The sequence below is a fragment of the Hyposmocoma kahamanoa genome, unplaced genomic scaffold (assembly GCF_003589595.1).
Source record: "Hyposmocoma kahamanoa isolate Upper Pololo Valley unplaced genomic scaffold, ASM358959v1 62, whole genome shotgun sequence".
NCBI lineage: Eukaryota > Metazoa > Arthropoda > Insecta > Lepidoptera > Cosmopterigidae > Hyposmocoma > Hyposmocoma kahamanoa.
The window spans coordinates 12898489-12917930 of record NW_020653850.1 but is presented as its reverse complement, the minus strand read 5'-3'; the positions used below and the strand labels follow the sequence as shown (position 1 = coordinate 12917930).

Genomic DNA, 19442 nt, shown 5'->3' with positions numbered 1-19442 from the left:
TTACCGGAAAGTACGCGAAACCGGATTCATCCCCTAGTTTGCCACCCTCAGAGGTGGAATATTTTCTTCAAACTGAAATGGGACCAATACTGAGGTAACCTTTTTCCAGTAAAAAAGAATCATCCATATCGGTTCACAAGCCGGAATTATTGCGTAAGATACATAAAAAAATACAGTCGAATTTAGAACCTCCTCCTTTTTTTTGAAGGCGGTTAAAAATGATCAATCAATGTTTGAAGAAAATTGGTTTAAAGTGTTTCTAGGTAAGTTCAGCACCTACTGTTTTTTTTTCTCAATCTACTGTTTTTTGGTGCAATATCTTCCGATTTTTTCAGATTTGACCTGGCAACACTGGTCGCAAGCGACTTGTGACGACTGATCGCTGCAAGTCTCACGAGTAATGGTGTCCAGTCGCGGGCACGCTGCACGGGCCCTAACAGTCTTAAGATAAGTATATTGTAATAACATTTAAAAATTTTGTAAGTTGTTTACCTTTGCCGTCTTTGAGAATATTGGTGCACCTTAAGCTACAATATTATAGAGTCGTTGTCTATGACAGACAGAGCTTCTATGCAAATACATAAGTACCCCTTTGATATCTTAAAAGGTTATTTTTAATCCATTATGTAATATTTTCTTTACATTTTCTGGATTTAAGTACGCATTTGTCCAGTCTAAACAGAGATATGTATATAGAACGTAGATAAAGGTGTCACAAGGAGTCACATTATTCCGAGCGGATTCAATTAATGGTTTATGCATAACACATAGAATATTTACAAAGATTTTACTTCCCACTTTGTTAATTACAGAAATTCCAAAATGCAAAACAATCGAAAGCTCAAACGAGCTGAAACAGCGCATCGAAAAGGCCGTCATTTATCTTCAGTTATATATACAAGGTGTGGTCTGCAAGTGTGCCCAGGCGATTACTCAATAAATATAAGGGATATCAAAAAGCTTTAAACTGATACAGAAAGTATGTTACATAATGAGTAAATCGACGTCAATAACGTTTTAAACATAAAACTAGAAATATCCAAAAATTTACCATTAAATTCATTTAATATGACATTTGTAGGGAGACTTTGGGTGACCTACTTTAAGAGGTAATGATAAGTTTACAGATAATAAAACTGTTATAAATAAAGTAATAAAACTAACTTCCAACTGGATATTTTTTTATATATCTAGTCGAACGATCAAGCCGTGCGCCCATTCCCGGTTCTGACAGGCGATTATTTAAAAATCTTTAAACGCTGTTCGAATTGTTTTTAAAATAAAAATGAAGTCTTCTTTCAGTAACATAGCCGTGGGACACTCTGTATATATACTCTCCGCAGATGCTGCAAATAATGGACTGTCCCATATATCGGCGGACGTACAGCGCTACAGGATCAGCAGAAAATTGTTATAAATAAAAAATATGTCCATGAACACGTTACATACAATTGTGTATCTACATTATAATTTCCCTAATGTACAACTTACTGCTATATTAATAATAAAAATGTGTTAACTCGACTTAGAAATAAATTAATATTATTACGTGATAAATGTTTGTTTTAATATCAATCAAGTTGCAACTTCAAAGGATTTAAAACAGGTTAGCGTAAAATGGCAGCATTTCTTTTATGGGGAATATCATGCTCTTCATAATGCTATGATAGCAATATGGAGGACCTTTTTATAAATAAACTACTGTGATGCAGATGTATCGATTTAGAAATTGTCATATATCAACTTTTAGTAACACATTTTATTTGAAATTTAAATATATGTTTGGGTTCTTTAACATGACTAGGTACGTCTTTCTGCTTCACCTTGTATATAAAATACGATGTATTAATGGTCCATGGAAAAGGTAAGGCTCTGTGCATCGTCACATCATAAGTATGATGCATTACAAATAGTGATATATCAGCCTATCTTTTTAAAAAGCACTCATTGATGAAAGGCCTTCTAATTAAGTCTGAGCTGTAACCATCAGTGTGAGACCAAAATTAAGCTAACTTTAGGGACCTCTTAATCGTTGTAAAAGGCAACGCGTGCACAGACCAAGCATTAACTGACTGCCTGTACGTTGAATTCCCTCTTAGTGTACACAGTATGGGCTTCTGTGTACAGAACTTTAAGTAATACCACCGGGGTATTTATTTCCATCTTAAACCAGCAGACTAATCCGTATTTAATAGTAGAGGGAATCCGAATAAACTGTAGCGCAGAGGGTTTAAAATCTTATATCCCGTAAAGTATTTACGATCCTACTTAAAGAATCACAAACATGTTCTTTTTTAGGCCGAACATCTACCAAACAAGCAGCTTACATTGTACGCTGTTACATTCTAATACCCTTAGAAAATAAAGTAGAAATAAATATTTAATCTTGCTTAGTTCAGCCCCTAGAGTGAAATAATCTGCCAACAATGAAGGAAAATATTTTGTATTACACTTTATGGACTGGAGTAACCTTGCGTTAGATGCTTTTTTCTGTTTTTATTTTTGTGGGCAAAAATTCTGTTTAAGGTGATATGACTCCTAAACAGTTATTTATCATTCATGCTTGTTCTTAATAATTTTTTTTTACAGTCACTTTCACCCTATTTCGACATCGAAGCGATGCTTGCATAGGGCGCCACTATGGAAAATGGTAGAACAACCGCACCTCAAATATTGTTGGTTGTGACCAATGTTAACTGTAACACTCATTTAATTTTATTTGTTAAAATAAAATTTATGTTTACTTTAATATGATACTCTAGGTTTTCTCCATTTCGTCCGCGTAAAATTTTACTAGCATTATAATACTACTAAATCACAAATAAAAAATATAAATAGCAGTTTTTCCCTGCAACTTTGTCCGCGTAGAGGTTTGTAATGTTTTGTACCCAGGTACCTAAAAAATTGATATTTGTGCATTTTCATTTAATACTTTCTTTTTTTGACAATTTAATACTTTCTTACATTGAAAAGGTGGAAAGGCTGGAGACATTTTTACGAAAGTATTATTTAGTTACGGATGACCACTTCCATTTGATTACGAAGGTAATGAAAATAAAAATAAAAATAAAAACTCAGAAAACATTGAGATCTGCAGTTGTAGATAAAAAAATATCAGTATTCAAATTTACGAACGATTCTAATAAGATCCAAAGTCATGAGATGAATAAACATTGTTTTTATTGAATTGGATCTGACCAAGGCAGAATATTTATACTTGAGGAATATAATAGATGAAAAATATTGTTTCTTATTGCCACTTTATTACAATGTGCAAAAAGTAAATAGAACAGTTACCACCTGCTTTAATTATAGAAATTACAAACATTTGTGCAAAAATTGTACGGTTACAGGAAACGAAAATAATATTTTTTGGAATCAAAATCGCTTATATTTGTTTTTTTCAAACGAACCAACGTTTCGGGCCCTTTATAGGTCCCGTGGGCACGGTTAATAACAAAAATAGTTTCATTTCTAATGTATAACTAAGCGAAATACGCGAAAACTAAGAATCGTTGAATTACACAACAGCTAGGATTGATGATAGATTCCGGGTATAAATAACAATACGAAACAATAGGTTTTTATACAGTGAATGGGGATGTGTTGGCTTATCTGGCTAAAGTGAATGTAAACAATTCCTTCCAGAAGAGCCTGAACTTGCGTCTGACGCAAATTTATTCGTAACTTCTGTTGTGCCCATCAGATAAATTGATACTATTCATTGGCACAATCTTGAGCCTTCATCCATAATTATTCGACACGAATTTCATCGCACTCACGCCGCGCGGAGACCGCGTTACCGCCGCGCAGCGACCGCTTGCATCTAACTGTATGTCGTGGCAAAGTATACTCTATTTATTTAGCTGGCTTGTCTTTGGCCTACACATCGACCGCGCGGCGACCGCGCGGTTGTATTATTCAGAGGAGTTTAAATGTTGTTGCCTAGTAAATAGAATTGAGATTCGCCATTAATGTACGTGAAAGCATGGTAACTAGGCGATCTCCGCGCGGCAGCCGCGCGAACACTTTCGTGTCGTTTAACTGGGCGCTAACATTTTGTCGTTCTTTTATTACCGAGTTTTAACGGAAACTGCTGTGAAAACTAAAGCTATTGTTATTCAGAGCCAAATTGATTCTTTGTGTCTATCGTTGATTGTCAAGGAAGGCAACGACATGCATGTAAAACATGAATTTTCGGTGATTATGATAGACGGCAAAATAATAATCAACAAAATGTAACTGCTAAGCTCGAAAGAAGGTTCACAACACTCGGAAAACGTGGAAGGTCCCCAACCCGCATTGGGCTAGCGTGAAGGACTATGACCTAAACCCTCGCCTATGATGAGACCCGTGCCCAGCAGTGGGACGTACAAAACGAGTTGACGAGGAGGCCCAAAAATTAAAATTACTTTCGTTATGGGTTAACACTGCACACCTGGATTAGCTGTATGAAAGTGATTTAATGAAGTGATTGTTATTTATTTACTACCTTTCGGTCCAGGCATAGTCAGCGACACATAATGACAATAAACGAAAGAAACGAGAGAGAGAAATAGTAAAATATAATAACGGTATACAAAGGAGCTTGAAAGAGACACGTTATGTCTAATGAAAATTCACCACTGGTTCTGAAACGATTTTTTTTATGATACCAAGTTACTTGATTAACAAGTCGTGCGCCTGATGACAAGCGACATGCCTGTTCACAGCCGTTACAGTACCACTTAAAGCTTTAAATGGTAAAAATTTGAGAGGCACCGCCACTGCGCCCGTGACCCTGAGATATGAGTTGACTAGTTCTATGTGCCTGTAAACACCAGCACCCTTACCCCCCGTGCACACGGCATTGTACTGCACGTTTTTTGCAGTATAAATCTTACCGAATAATCAGACTTGTCAAGCAAATCGTATGAAATCATTAATACAAAGATCGAACACTCAGAAAAAATTCCTTCGATCCGGTCGGATTCGAACCGACGTCTTCTTGCATACCGTGGCAGACGCTATACCAACTAAGCCACGGAACGAACCAACGGACCCAACGAATTTTTCTATGTGCTTGCGTCGTGAATTTGTATTTGGTTTTTCAACGACTTTTCCTTCGTCGTAGCGTTGTTTATGAGAAATCTATGAAAGATTTATCACCCAGTTATTACCTTTACGGCTACTAGTCCTGGCGAGAGATGTCGCTATTAACTGTATTTTAAATTTTTATTGAAATGATATTCAATTATTTTTTGTGAAATTACTCCACTAGTTTGTTGTAATCATTAATACAAAGATCGAACACTCAGAAAAATTTTTTTCTGAGTGCAAACGATTTATTGATATCTTTAGTGAAACAAAGGCCCGTTCTTTTTTCATCATTCCTCAGATTTTCGTACCATTTTTCAAATGTGCGTACGCACTGCTTTTTGATTCATTACATGAACCCAATACCTTCTGTTCTTCTTTTCTTCGGCAATATAAAAGTGCAACTAAGCGTGGATCCATTACAGACGTGCTCTGAGGGCGATTGCTGTGTGAATATTGCGGCTACCCGTCATTTAAACGCATGAAAATATATCGTGTGAACAGTGAACTCCCCACAGTCTATCTGTTTATAATCGAATACGTTACGTTACGTTAAAACGTGCAGGACAATGCCGTGTAGACGAAGACTTACCCTTCATAACCGCAACACAACAATGCTCACATTACCTCTAAATATTGTATGATCTCATTATGAATTCTTGTCTCTTATTTTATTTTATACAGGTAATTTTATTTCGTGAATAAATAATTATTCTAAGACATCATTTCCATTCGTTTTTTAAATCGATATTGCGAAACATTTAAGTAAACTTAGTGTATACATTAACTAATGAGGGAATTGGTTAAGTACATAGGTAGGTAGGATTTTTTTTATACACCACGTACCTTGCTTGACATTTGATTCCATGGAATTCCCTCGTGTGTTATGAATACCAGAGCAACGGAATTCACTCCGAGGCACTACTCAGAACACTCATACCTAAATCAACTTAGAAAAGTTAAATTTCCAAATTGGTCCTACCGGGACCCATCCAGTGCACACAATGTAAACCGTTGGCCACCGAGATCCTCAAAAATTAGTAGCCATTTGGATGGTGATAAGCAATAACGTGTCAAACAACATGATCATCGTTTTGCGAAAATGACAGTTAAAGACTTTTTCTTTGTTTTTGATACTTTGTATTAACTTTGCTGTTGTCGGCTCAGAAATGATCAAATGTTGTGATTTATTACTATAATTGCCCAACAACAACAAGCACAACTGCAATATTTTTCATTTTACATATGTATTAATTAAGACTTTTGTATAAGGTCCCGATTTACGAGTATTAGCTGACAAGCTTATTACGTGAAACCCGAGCAAATGAAATCAAATAACTTACTTACTTACCTACATATACTTTGGTACAGAAGATTTAATTTACTCAAAAGTAAAAGGAATAGTAAAAGGTTGTTCACTTCATGTGGTTCACAACATGTCCTTAAAATTATGTCAGCTAATTTTACTGCCTTACTTGAGTTTTTCATAAATACTTTTACTTACCTTCCGTGCAAGGAAATAATATAATTAATCTATAATAAAAGCATTAATTACCAGAAGTTACGTAAAGTTAATGTGTAGCAGCAATACCTCTAGTTAACGGAAAGGAAAAGGGGCATGTTAAAAAGTAGAAGAGGGTTTACAATCCTTGGAAAACGTGTGTCTTTCGACCCCGATTCAGAACTCTTCGCCATTTTAACCGAATCGTTCGATTGATATCGTTCTTGAATCGAAGGACGCTTTCCGAGCTATTCAGAACATTCCGAGTTAAACGTTCGATTCGGATTCGGATACGATATCGTTATCCAACAGCGTTTACGGAGTTAGCCGGTGAAATAGATTATAAGAAAAGTGATAATCTTTTATACAAATTTTTAAGACTTTAAAGACTTAAAATAATTTAATTAATTAATTTAATTTAATGCGTTAGTCTTGTATTAAACCAAAACACTAAAATCGAACAAAATCCAGACTTTATTTAAAATAATAAGAAATTTCCATATTACATTCTTGCTTTGTAAACAATAGGACGTTCAATAACTTTCATTCGATAACTGTGTTCTGAACGTTTGTAGCCTTTACCGGTCGAGAAGTTCGAGTAATCGTACAGGGGTGACGACATTTCGGTTCGGTTTCGGATACGGCAGTTTGACGTTCGATTCGGATGTTGTGAATAAAAATGAAAAGAAATCGTGCGATATCAAATCGAATCGGTCGACAACTGAGTTATCATAATCGGTTCTGAATTGACCCCTGTGGGGCAGCATGACGGACTATGGCCTAAAACCTCTCATACGCAGATACCCATACGTAGCCATAGAACATATAATAATACATCTAAATTTTAGTAGCATTAGGACTCCTTGTGAAAGAGTTCGTCCAAGGAAGCATAGCAACCTTACTTATATCTGCCGCCAAACAGTAATGTGAAGATTCCTGCGTTACGATTTTAAAAGGGTGCTGGTGAAATTACAGGCGTAATGGAATAGTACGGGGTTACTGTTATTGGGTAAATTATGGTGGCCATACACGGCCTGCTCGAGCTGTTAGCCAATGATCAACATATACAGACCGCTCTTGCAGTCATAGTTAACAGCTTGAGGCTGCCATTGATAACTGCTGGAATAGTTGATACCAACTGCAGCGTTGGTATCAACTGCTCAACAAGTCACAATTTCAATTTCATTCAAATCAGTAGCAACATGGATTTTGAGGAACAAGCACTACTACTGCTACTATTGCTCACACGGCGACGGCGGCGGCGTAGAGTTTGCTGCTGCAGAAATGCACGCGAGACGTGAAACGAAAAGCGCGGGCGGAGGTAACTGACAGCAGTCGACAGCTCGAGAAGTCAGTGTATGCTTGGCGACTGCTTAACTGCACGATGAAATTTCACCGCGCTGCAAATCGCCCGAAGCAGGCCCTGTACTCTCTTTCTCCGTCCGACATCCGTCCGAAAAAATTACTCTTAAATATGTAATATTCGACCAAATTTAAAGACGCATGATGGGAATGAAGCTTTATACTCGACATTGTTTTTTAGTTTCGTCGGGTATTAGTTATTTGGCAGTAATTGTTTCAAACGGATATCGGACGGAGAATGAGAGTAGAACTCCAGTCGCAACTGCTCGAGCTGTTTGGTGTATGTGTGTACATAGAAGACTGTAGTTTGCTATGTTGTCGCTACTTGAAGCACTCTATACTATCTACTTCAAGCTGCCCGTGTATGGCCGCCCTTAGACCTTCGCGATGTGTTACTGCAACTGTCCTTATACAGGCGTGTCGCTTACCACCAGGCGCACGACTTATATGTCCCATCGCTTAGTGTCATAAAAAAGAAATAAATGTTGCGGGTTGACAATATATACCATTTGTAATTTGTATGTTAGCAGACGAATGCACTTCTCATTTCACTCTCTCAAATGACTCCAATACTTTCTCCTTTTTCATACCAAAATTATGCTTGCGCAAACTCTTCTACTCCTCTTACTCGACTATACGTTTGTTATTTAGATATGACCGAAGAGCTTATGCATAAACTAGAGCGCCTACAAAACTTGGCTATCCGATTTATTTTCGGTCTCCGTAAGTATGACCTTGTTTCCGAATTTCGCGCTCGGTTAAAATGGCTCCCAATTCGCCTTCGCCGTGATGTGCACATCCTGTCCGCCCTTTTTAATATACTCTACTACCCTTCGTACCTTCGTTCCCAGTTCCAGTTGCTATCCCCTCCTACCCGTTCAAGGCGTCCGTGCATCACTAAGATGCTCGTTCGTCCTAACTGTAAAACAAATTTATTTTTAACTTTTGTTCTCGTGCAACGCAGTTGTGGAACCGACTTCCTTCCCATATCCAGTCTAGCCCGTCTATCGCTTCTTTCAAGAAAAGGTTGAAAGCGCACTTTCTTGCTGAAATATCTTAGTAATCATCTTATTGTATTTTATTTATTTATCGATATATGTATATGTGTACCTATATGTATATATTACACTATTTACATATTGATGCTATTTATTATTATTCATTATAATACTTATGCAAGCAACGGTATTTTTTTTTTCATGTACTTTATTATATTTCTTTCGCACTCTCTCTTGCACACTATTGCCCTTTTATAACCTTAGCTCTCACTGCCCTGGGTTGGCTGGAAGAAATCTCTTTTAGAGATAAGTCCACCTTTGCTCACTTTCTGTTAATCTTATATTTCTGTTGTATTTTATTTGGTGCAATAAAGAATATATTTTATATTTACAAAAATTTAACTTTTTTTATTTCTAAGAGAAAAAAACATTACGTTAATTGTCATAAGTAGGTATGTCATTAAAATATTCCAAAACAAAAGGAATGTTAATACACCTTGAAATTTTATGAACAAATAGCCTCAAGCAAGAGCCGTGACATACGCAGAAAAGACAAATGTAATCACTAAGTTTTTAAGTAGGCACCTAAGTATATAAAAGATACATAACATAAACGCGTTGACTTTGATATACTCTTAACTTTAAGTGATACACATTAACTTTGTATAGGCTTTGCTTTTGCGATGCACACTTAAGAATTTAACATATTTTTAAAGTACAGAAAATCGAGTTGTATTTTTGATCAATGTTGTGTATCCATTAGCATATACGTGAGGCGCACTATAAGATTCCGGAACCGCATAAGAGCGCGGGCGCCGCTGATTTGCTGATGTACCAGCTTTTTTTTCCCGTCTGTGGGCAGGCACGAGTCCATACATGCCATGCCCGTTTGGTAAGCTCTGCACAAAACGCACACATGTATTTACAAAATTGACTAGTAATGTAGTACGTCTGTAGTATGATTGCGACTTATTTAATCTCAAAGTTCCTACTCAGAACAAAATATTCACATTCACAAAATATACACGTCATTTTTTGAAATTATACTAGAAGCAAAACATTGCTCTTCAGAATGGGTTCTTTCATATAACAAAATATTCTTTACTGTGTCAGGTGATGAAAATAATAATACCTGGGCGCACTATAAGTTTCTGGAATGAATAAGAAAAAAATACTATAAATGGCCAGAAATGAATTTACTGTTTCTCAAAATATTCTCCGTTAGCGTTAATGTACTTTTTCATACGAATAAACCAATTTTGAAAACATTTATTCCACTCCTTCGTGACAGTCTATGAAACATATTTTTCATACTCTTCGACAGCCTCTTCATGTGATGAAAAACGTTGACCGCGTAATTGGTTCTTAATTTTTGGAAATTAATAAAAGTCACAAGGCCTCACTGTTCACCTTCAAAAATTCATTTGTCTGTCTGGCCGTGTGAGAACTGGTATTATCTGGTGAAGCAAGATGATACGGCGTTTACGGTCATTATTAAGGAGTTTATCAACTTTTTATTCTATATTTATAACTGCCGGCAAACAAATGGTCGTGTACCAATCACTATTCACGGTACAACGATTCTCCAAAGCAACAGTAGCCATGTGTCTTAAACGCACTTTGCACGCGCGCCACTTTGGTTGGCTTTGGCTCATCTCAAAAGGCCCACACGCTCGATTGCTGCTTTGTTTTGAGATCGTAACTATAAATCCATGTTTCGTCACCTGTTACTATATCCCACACCAAAATTTGACGCCCCTTCGTTGAATCTGGTAAGCATGGCATTGCATCAAGTGACGAGATCCGTTCTTTGAGCCTTTTTTCAAATTGTGTGGGATCCACCGAGAGCACAGCTTTTTCACACCCAAATGTTTGTGTAGTATTGATTGTATTTGACTCATGCCTATGCCTAAAGATGCCCGAATCTCATGGTATGTCACATGCCTATCTGTTTTGATCATACGGCGCACAGCATTGATGTTTTTGTTGTTCACAGCAGTGGACGGGCTACCATCACGAAATTCGTCACTGAGATTCACACGACCGCGTTTGAATTCTGCAAATCAGCTATAAATAGTCGTCGTACATGGTGCTTCATTGCCAAAAGCAGTTTGAAGCCGAGCGAAGCTCCGCTGAGTTGTTAAATTACACTTAAAATCGTAGAAAATCATACTACGATAATTTTCACGAGTTAAATCTATGGTGATTTATGCAACCAATTTCTAAAATGACGCCACAATGTAAGAACAACTGACAGTTGAAGGGTTGAGGGTGGTAGTGAAATTACATGAGGCTTGTCAACTTATGTCTCAGGTGACGAACGCAGTGGCAATGCCCATCAGATCTTTGCGATTTAAAGCTCTGAGTGCCACTGCAACTGCTATGAACAGTCGCGTCACTTGCCACTAAGCACACGACTTGATCATCCTGTCACTTGGTGTAAAAAAATCATAAAGGTTTAACCGAAAATAGCAAAAAATGGCAAAGTTATTATACATATAGAATTAATTACAAGTCTTTGTAAAAACTACTTTCCGGTTGTGAAATACAGAATCCGCCCTCAACATCCAATAGTAGTTTGCCATCGTCCGTTATATCTTTGTTCCAGTTCTTTTATATGTTATTAAAAACGTTCTCCTTACGCTTCACTTTCAGGTAAATAGTGAAAGTGTGAGTGACGGAAACAAACTTTTACACTCAAGTTGCAACGTAACAATTTATAATTTTCCAACAAATCATCACCTAAGGTATGAGTCTTTTTTTGCCAAGACAGCCGTTTAAAAGACTTCCAGGATTTCTTGTCCTTATTTGTGACTCAGAAGTTTCATCCCTCAAAGGTTTTATTATGTCAGACCCAGCAAGAACACCACATTTAAACTTCATCTTATATAAACCCGGAAACTGTTCATAAAACTATCCAACATATCCGCCTTCTTTTAAGTAATGCTTTGACAAATTTTTTCTTGAGACCCAATTTGGTGTGAAGTGATGGAGTTGACTTTTTAGGATCCACTAAAGTATTCTTCTCAACATTTTAAATCCGGGAATAATGGTCTTTATTATTGGCCATTCTTTTTTATATAATCTTGTATTTTGTCATTACTGACTTATTCGCAAAACAAGTAAGGGTACAAAGTATAACGGTTAGATGTATTTTACCAGCTTTAATGTTCAGCTTGTTCAACATTAGAAAGAATGACCCGTGTTGTCATCCTAATTTTATATTAGATAATTATAATTTTAAGTGAGCTTATGAGGATAAAAAAAATAGTATTTTATAGATTACCGCCTGGGGTACACTTACTTTGTGATAATTACATTACCTTGCACATAAAAATTATAATGAGAAGACAAAATTGTCTTCTCATTGTAATTTTTATGTTCATCAAAGAATATTTCATTCTACATTCATTCGTTCATTCATCAATATTAAATACTATAAAACATAGTTTGTACGTGTGTCTGAAAAGCTTTAAAAGTGTAGTGTGTATGTGTGACTTGTAAGTAGACTAAAAATAGTAAACTTTTTCATGCACAAAAATAGAGGTATCAATCATAAAATTTGAAATATTCTTTTTCAAAACAAACCTGTTTTATTTAATATAATGCAAATAAATTATGCAAATCATTTCGAAAAACTAAGTTATTCTTCACGATGGTTAATCTCAAAAGGATAATACTTAGTGGTTTAATTATATCTAAGTAAAAACACTTACTTGCTATAAATATGGCGCTTAGTAAGAAGAAAAACATGGTTATTTTTATAGTCCTGCTTGTTTCTTTGTCCAAAAAAGTTTTTTCTCCAAAAAGTTATAGTTACACGCAAAATAACAACCGAATCGACACTGGTTATATAATATTTTAACGACACGAAAAACAACAGAATATAAATATTGATTGTGGAACAATGCTTTAAACTTGAATATTGTATCGATACCTTATTGGCGCGATTTTTGGACGCGTTCTCCTCGTTTGGAATCTCGCGCCAAACTGAAGTGGTGAGTGGACGGAGCCTTCATTAAGGGGCGGTTTAAATCTTTCCATGGATACAGTAACCTACCAGGCTTCAATTCCATTCTAGATGTTACGTATTATAACATCGGTACATGCTTGTAAATGCAATAATAACACGTTCTTGAAAACATTGTTTCAGCTTTTGTAAGGACAATCGTAGGAAGGGTTAAGATCGTTTAGGGTACGAAGCGAACCCAGTTTAATCCTTTTGTTTGATTTTGAATGTGTCATTTATTAATTGCAAGCCGAAATGGTAAACATTTTTACCAACTGACCCGATACTGTATTTCGCTACGCGGTTGGTCTTCGAGTCATATTTATAATAAGTACAAAACCGTTTTTAAAATAATAATGTTTTGGAACTAATTACTTTCTGAATAGAATCCTACATACTTTCTTTTAAGTTTTGGGGTGTAACTACGTTTTCAAAAGGACTGCAACTATAGTATATTATCAAATTGCCTACCGAAGTGGAAAATACGTTTATCGAGTAAAATAATACATATAATCTGAGATTAAAAAAAACAAACTTAAAAGGCCATTATTTTTACTGCAGCAAAATGTTTTCAGGAATTTATTCATCTTGACTAGTGATGCAACGGAAGTATTGTAACGGTAACAGAAACGGAAACAGATATTATAAGAGTAAATCTTAGTGGAAACAGAAACGGAAGCGGATGCGGAAGCTGAAATGTAAACACTATAAAATCTCTATGAAATAATTCCAAACAGGGCTTGATTTTGGTTTCATAAATAAACTTACACAACGTAAAGTTCCGTCATGAAAGTAGCGAAAGCAGAAGCACAGATCTGTTGCATCACTAATCTTGACACCACGTTCTACGGACGTTTTTGGTTGTGTTTTTTATGTTGAGTGATTTATCAAGTCAACCTCAGATGACAGCTATTGTGCTCATTGTTACGTAGGAAATTAAGAAAAAATAAGAAGTCTCGACGGACATTGCTTTTTCATAAATGACACTCACAAAGGGAGCGAATGATTAATGCTAACATCTGAATTTACGCAGTTCCATAAATCTATTTTAGCAAATATGGAAGTTGTAGAATATTGTGTTATGATTTTCTATTTATAATGTGACAAGTGGGAGTGTTCACATAATAACAAATCGTAATATATCGTCGCCTTTATCACAAATATAATACAACAAGTTACTTGATTTGGAACTTTATTGTCATTATTGCAATTTTTTTGAGTAACCTATGCTACAAGTGTCGATATGAGGCTGCTTTCTCATCTCTTAGGGTCACTTCAAATAGATGAGAGAACACCGCAACCTAAATTAACTACCGCTACATAAATTATATTTTCTACAAGATAAGGTTACATTTCTTTAAACAAAAAATGGAAAAGAATATGCAGCAAGCGAATGTACTTAATTTAGTAGAATATATTCTACTAATTTAAGTATAAATTTCTTTGAATGCAAAATAATAAAAGAATAAAACCGCGCGGCGTATCCCATCGTGATGGCAGCTTGTGCGGCCACGGGCCATGCAATTTGTAACTTTGTTTCTCAATATACAGTATATTTCTTAGAAAAGCCTTTGACTACCAATGACTTAGTAGCTGTACAGCTCCTTGTGAAAGAGTTCGTCGTCGTATAGGAAAGTACTGCAACCGTAATATGAGCATTACCTACTGCGTTTCGGTTTCATGGGACTTTCAACTTTTGTCTCAAGGTGACGGACGCAGTGGCAGTGCTCCTCGATTTAAAGCTCTGAGCAGCACTGCAACTGTTATGGACAGCTCACATATCTTTTCTACATAAATTTTGTGTATTGTGACCCTCCCCATCAATCTCTTGGTTATACGGAAAGGGCACTTTAACCTGTGCAAGCAAACCTGCACAGAGACCTACTCAGTCATGTCCTGACCCCAGATCAGTTCATTTGCACGAACTTTGTCCGGTTCTCAGAAGGTTAGTGGCATGCGTCTGGTGGTAAGCGTCGCGCTTGTCCAAGGCAATGAGACTTGTTTATCCCGTCACTTTAAAAAAAATTACTGCGTCGGGCTGGTTTATAAAGAGTTATTCATCAAACATCTGGAAATTTTATAAAAATGTACACACACAGTCTCATGGTAGGTACCTTTAATTGTTCAAGATCAAGCAAATAACCATTTAGACTTAGATAACGTTGATTTTAATAAAATTGTACAGACAGTTCTGAACAATTCAAACGCTTGGATCATTTTGAAGCTGGATGTACTAACATACTAACAAGCCTGTACATTCGTTTTAGTACAATTATTATACTACACACATCAAAAGTGTCTAGGGATCAAGTACGTTTAAGAGTATTGCTGCAATTAGGGTTAATTATATTAACTTTTTTGTATCGCTATTGATACTTTTTAGTGAGTTTTAACATTTAAATAAGGAATATTGTTTAAAATTCGATAATAAGAAGAAAATCGATTGTCAATGTGGTTTTGTATAAAAATGAGTTATAGCGTTTTGACAAAATCATTACAATATCTGCATCGGAACCGAAACAATTTACATTATTATGGAGAGACGACATCATTTAACCCGAGAAGTGATGATGCGAGCCGTCGGAATGTTGGAAGCTGGTTCCAGGCAACGTGCTGTGGCTTTCACTCTTAACACGACACAGAGCGTCATAAGTCGCCTCTGGACGCGCTATCGCATGACGGGCAGCGTGGCCGAGCGACATGGAGGACGATCTCGCATCACGACTCGCAGACAGGACCGGTATATCCAAAATACTGCTCGACGGAATCGTACCATGACCGCTATGATGTTGGTTACGAGGCTCCACAGCTCCTCAGGCTTGCTAATAAGCGGTCAAACAATCCGAAATCGTTTACGTGAAGTGGGTCTGCGATCCCGAAAGCCGCTCAGAGTTCCACCTATTGCACCCTGCAATCGCAGGACCCGTTTACGATGGGCTCGCGAACACAGAAACTGGGAGGAAGAAGACTGGCGCTATGTGTGCTTTTCGGATGAATCCCGCTTCGGTATGAGACCGGATACAAGACGTACTCGAGTTTGGAGAACATCTGGACGTCATGAACGTTTGAGATATTGTCAGGAAGTTCATCCATATGGTGGGGGAACAATAATGATATGGGCCGGTATTTGGATCGGCGGAAGAACCGATCTCATTTGGATCAGGGGTAACCTCAATGCTCAAGTTTACGCAGAGAGGATTGTTTCAGATGTTATCATCCCTTTGCGAGGCCAGTTGGGTGATTCATTTCAACTAATGCATGACAACGCACGTCCACACACGGCTAGAGTCGTAACACGCATTCTTGCCGAAGCTCGTATCAACGTTCTGCCGTGGTCTGCTCAATCGCCAGACCTCAATCCAATTGAGCACGCATGGGATATGCTTCAAAGAAGAGCTGTGCCGAGTATGCATACCGTACATACTGTACAACAATATTTTGACTTGTTACAAAACACATGGGCGATTCCTCAAAGTGATTTTGATGAACTCATCTTAAGCATGCCAAATCGCTGTAATTGTGTGATTCGTGTTAATGGTGGAAATACAGATTATTAATTTTCTTATCTTTACAATAAAAATGAGCAAAATCATTTTGTCATTTAATTGACGCCGTTAATTTGAGTTTTTTCCCACAATTTGCAAAAACATCAATTTTAGTTTATTTTAATTAAGTACATATAGGGGTAAGCGGTTAAATAAAACATAAACATTAAAGTAAGAAGTCGTCCTGGAAGACTGGATTTGGTAAATATTGCTTAAATAATTTTTATTTCAAAAATATTCACTTGATCCCTAGACACTTTTGATGTGTGTATTTGGGTCTGAAAGAGGGGTTTTGTATTATTTCTAGAAATTTGTAATCGACATTCGGTTAACTAGAATAAATTTCATGTGGTTATTTCGTAACTCAAACCAATATGATGAAACTGTTTTGATTTAGCGTCACCCGTCTGGGGAAAAAATGTCACTCCAGTCGCTTTTGATTACAAATAAGTTCACACAACACCGCCATTACACGCTTGCGCTTTAAAACCTTTATTTACGAATGATATGGACTTTAAGCATACAATGTTCGCCATATTTATTTTCGCCTTGTATCATCACGACCGTATCCTAATATCCTTCTAAAGTTAGCAAACATAATAATACCATTATAAAAACTTCAAGAAAAACAATTAAGATCAGTATTATCATACGAATATGATAATACTGGTTCTAATTGTTTTTCTTGAAGTTTTTATAATGTTGTTATTATCGATGCGAACATCGATATCCGTTATCTAGGTGATCCTCGTCTTTCGAACGCTGTTTATTCGAAACCTTAAATAGAGCAATTATAACACCGCTTGGTTTGCTTCGCTCACGTACTCATAATCCCACGGTGCAATGTTGTTTATTTTAAACGAAAAGAGGATTACGCGTTTATATATCAGCACCTACTTTGGTTGTGCTCAATTTTAATTATGAAACTCTCAAAATCCAATATTTTATTCCATTGTTATTAATTAGGACCTTTTTACGAATTTACGAATTTAATTACGAAATAGAAGATTGTTACGTAGGAATACTTAGAAAAACTAGTTCTTTAGAATACTAAAGAACTACATATGTGCCGATAAAACTAACGATATTATTTAAAAACATTAATATAATAAATAAAAGAGTTCGTCCAGGGCGGTACTGCCACCGTATCTATGCCTGCATGCAATCAGTAATGTGAGCATTAGTGCATTCTAATTTTTAAAGGGCAAGAGTGCTGGCGAAATTACAGCACACAAGCAGTGCTCCTCAGATCATTGCGATTTTAGACCCTAAGCGGCACTGCAACTGTCATGGATAGGCTGTCGCTTATCACCAGGTGCACGACTTGTTTGTCCTGTAGCTTGATATCATAAAAAAATCATTGTAAGACCACGCGGGCATCCCGTTCGTTTCTTTCTTAAACCTACAAGATGTGAAATAATGTTCGTCCTGAAGTATTTCCATTGCGGTGTGACGCGTGGGGTTCTTCAAAAAGCGTGTTCACAGGGTTCTCAAAGGCTGGCATCGCAGGCAGCTCATCTGATGTTGCAAATATCCGTTTGCCTCCTTCTTTAAATTAAAAAAAATATTAAGCTTCTAGATTATTCGCCCCGGCAGTCACATGACGGTACCGAGAGACCCTACGGATACGCCGACGCGATAAGCACAACGCCTTTTTCGTTATTGCATAGTTATGAAGATTATTCTGACCGCCTTAATGCGATTCAGTGGCGATAACTACCTCCCTGGTCGAACGGTTAGCATGACGGACTGCCACGCAGAGGTCCCAGGTTTGATTTCCGGGCCAGGAGAAATATTTGTAAGGCCCACATTTATTTCTCTCGTGACTTTGGGTGTAATTTGTGGTTGTCTATGTGTGTGTGTCCATGGCACCCTCGACATAGGGTTTTCCTAGTACCCCACACATGTTGAGTGTGTGCTTTATTATTATTATTATTATTATAAGTGTGGTGTTTCCCATAGTCGACGGGAAATCATTAAATCATCGTGCGCAAGGACGCGCTATTTGTGTAATGCTACAGCTCGCTACCAAACATATATAACAATATTACCCAAAGTAATAATTGCAAAATCTTGTAATCCATAAATTATGCGTAAAACAAGAAAATTTTTAAGTTTACGTGTAGTCCAATGACACGAAGAAATGAACTCTTATGGCAAAGCGGTAAATTAGTCATTGGCATTACATAATCATGTGCAAAAACCAACTAAAAATACGAACCATGAGTCGACATGATTCCCGCGGGAATATGTACATTTAATTCCAACAAGCAAAGCAATGAACATTTAAATTTTAAACAAGCTTTTACCGTGATATTTATATAAAGAAAGAGTTTTAAAACTACAATTGTAATCTCTACTTAGTATAGTGCCTTCCTTGGGCTGCTGTTTCTCCGATGATGTCCTGATGATGATTGAGCGAGTACGAAAGTGATTTCCATGATTAATTTTATCAATTAACTCGATAAACTCAATAACAGTCATTTATCGTGTTTTGTCAATTATATAGTTCAAAAATTTCAATCCAAAAAGGCAATGCAATTCAATAACATTTTTATTAATTTTTTTAAAGTAGATATCTTGAAAAACCATAACTCTAAGAAATTATAACATTTTTATAAAAAAAACCGACCTCAAAAGTTCGTGGAATTACATCTATTTGCCAAGTGTTATTGAAATCGGTTACCGGGAAGTGCGCGGAACCGGACTCACACCCTAGTTTGCCACCCTTAGAGGTGGAATATTTTCTTCATATTTAAATAATAATGAATGAATGAATGAAATGAAAATCTTTTATTTCAGGCAATGAAATGCCCATAGACAAAGTGTTAGTAAACAATTAAAACTTAGACTATTGTTAGTACATACAGCACAAATTAACCTAACCTTATTTTATATACAAAGGAACCGATTTGATTTGCCCAATCCAATACCATAGGATTGGGCAATCA

General features: G+C 36.5%; 1 protein-coding gene across 1 annotated transcript in view; it reads right to left on the bottom strand.

The window, feature by feature from the left end:
• The window catches only part of LOC113229781, a 106928-nt gene extending 94238 nt beyond the window's left edge, over positions 1 to 12690 (bottom strand). Inside the window, exon 1 of the mRNA XM_026463462.1 lies at positions 12654 to 12690. Coding sequence (XP_026319247.1) covers positions 12654 to 12690 — 37 coding nt within the window. The remainder of the gene's footprint in view (positions 1 to 12653) is intronic.
• Between the last annotated feature and the right edge of the window lie 6752 nt (positions 12691 to 19442).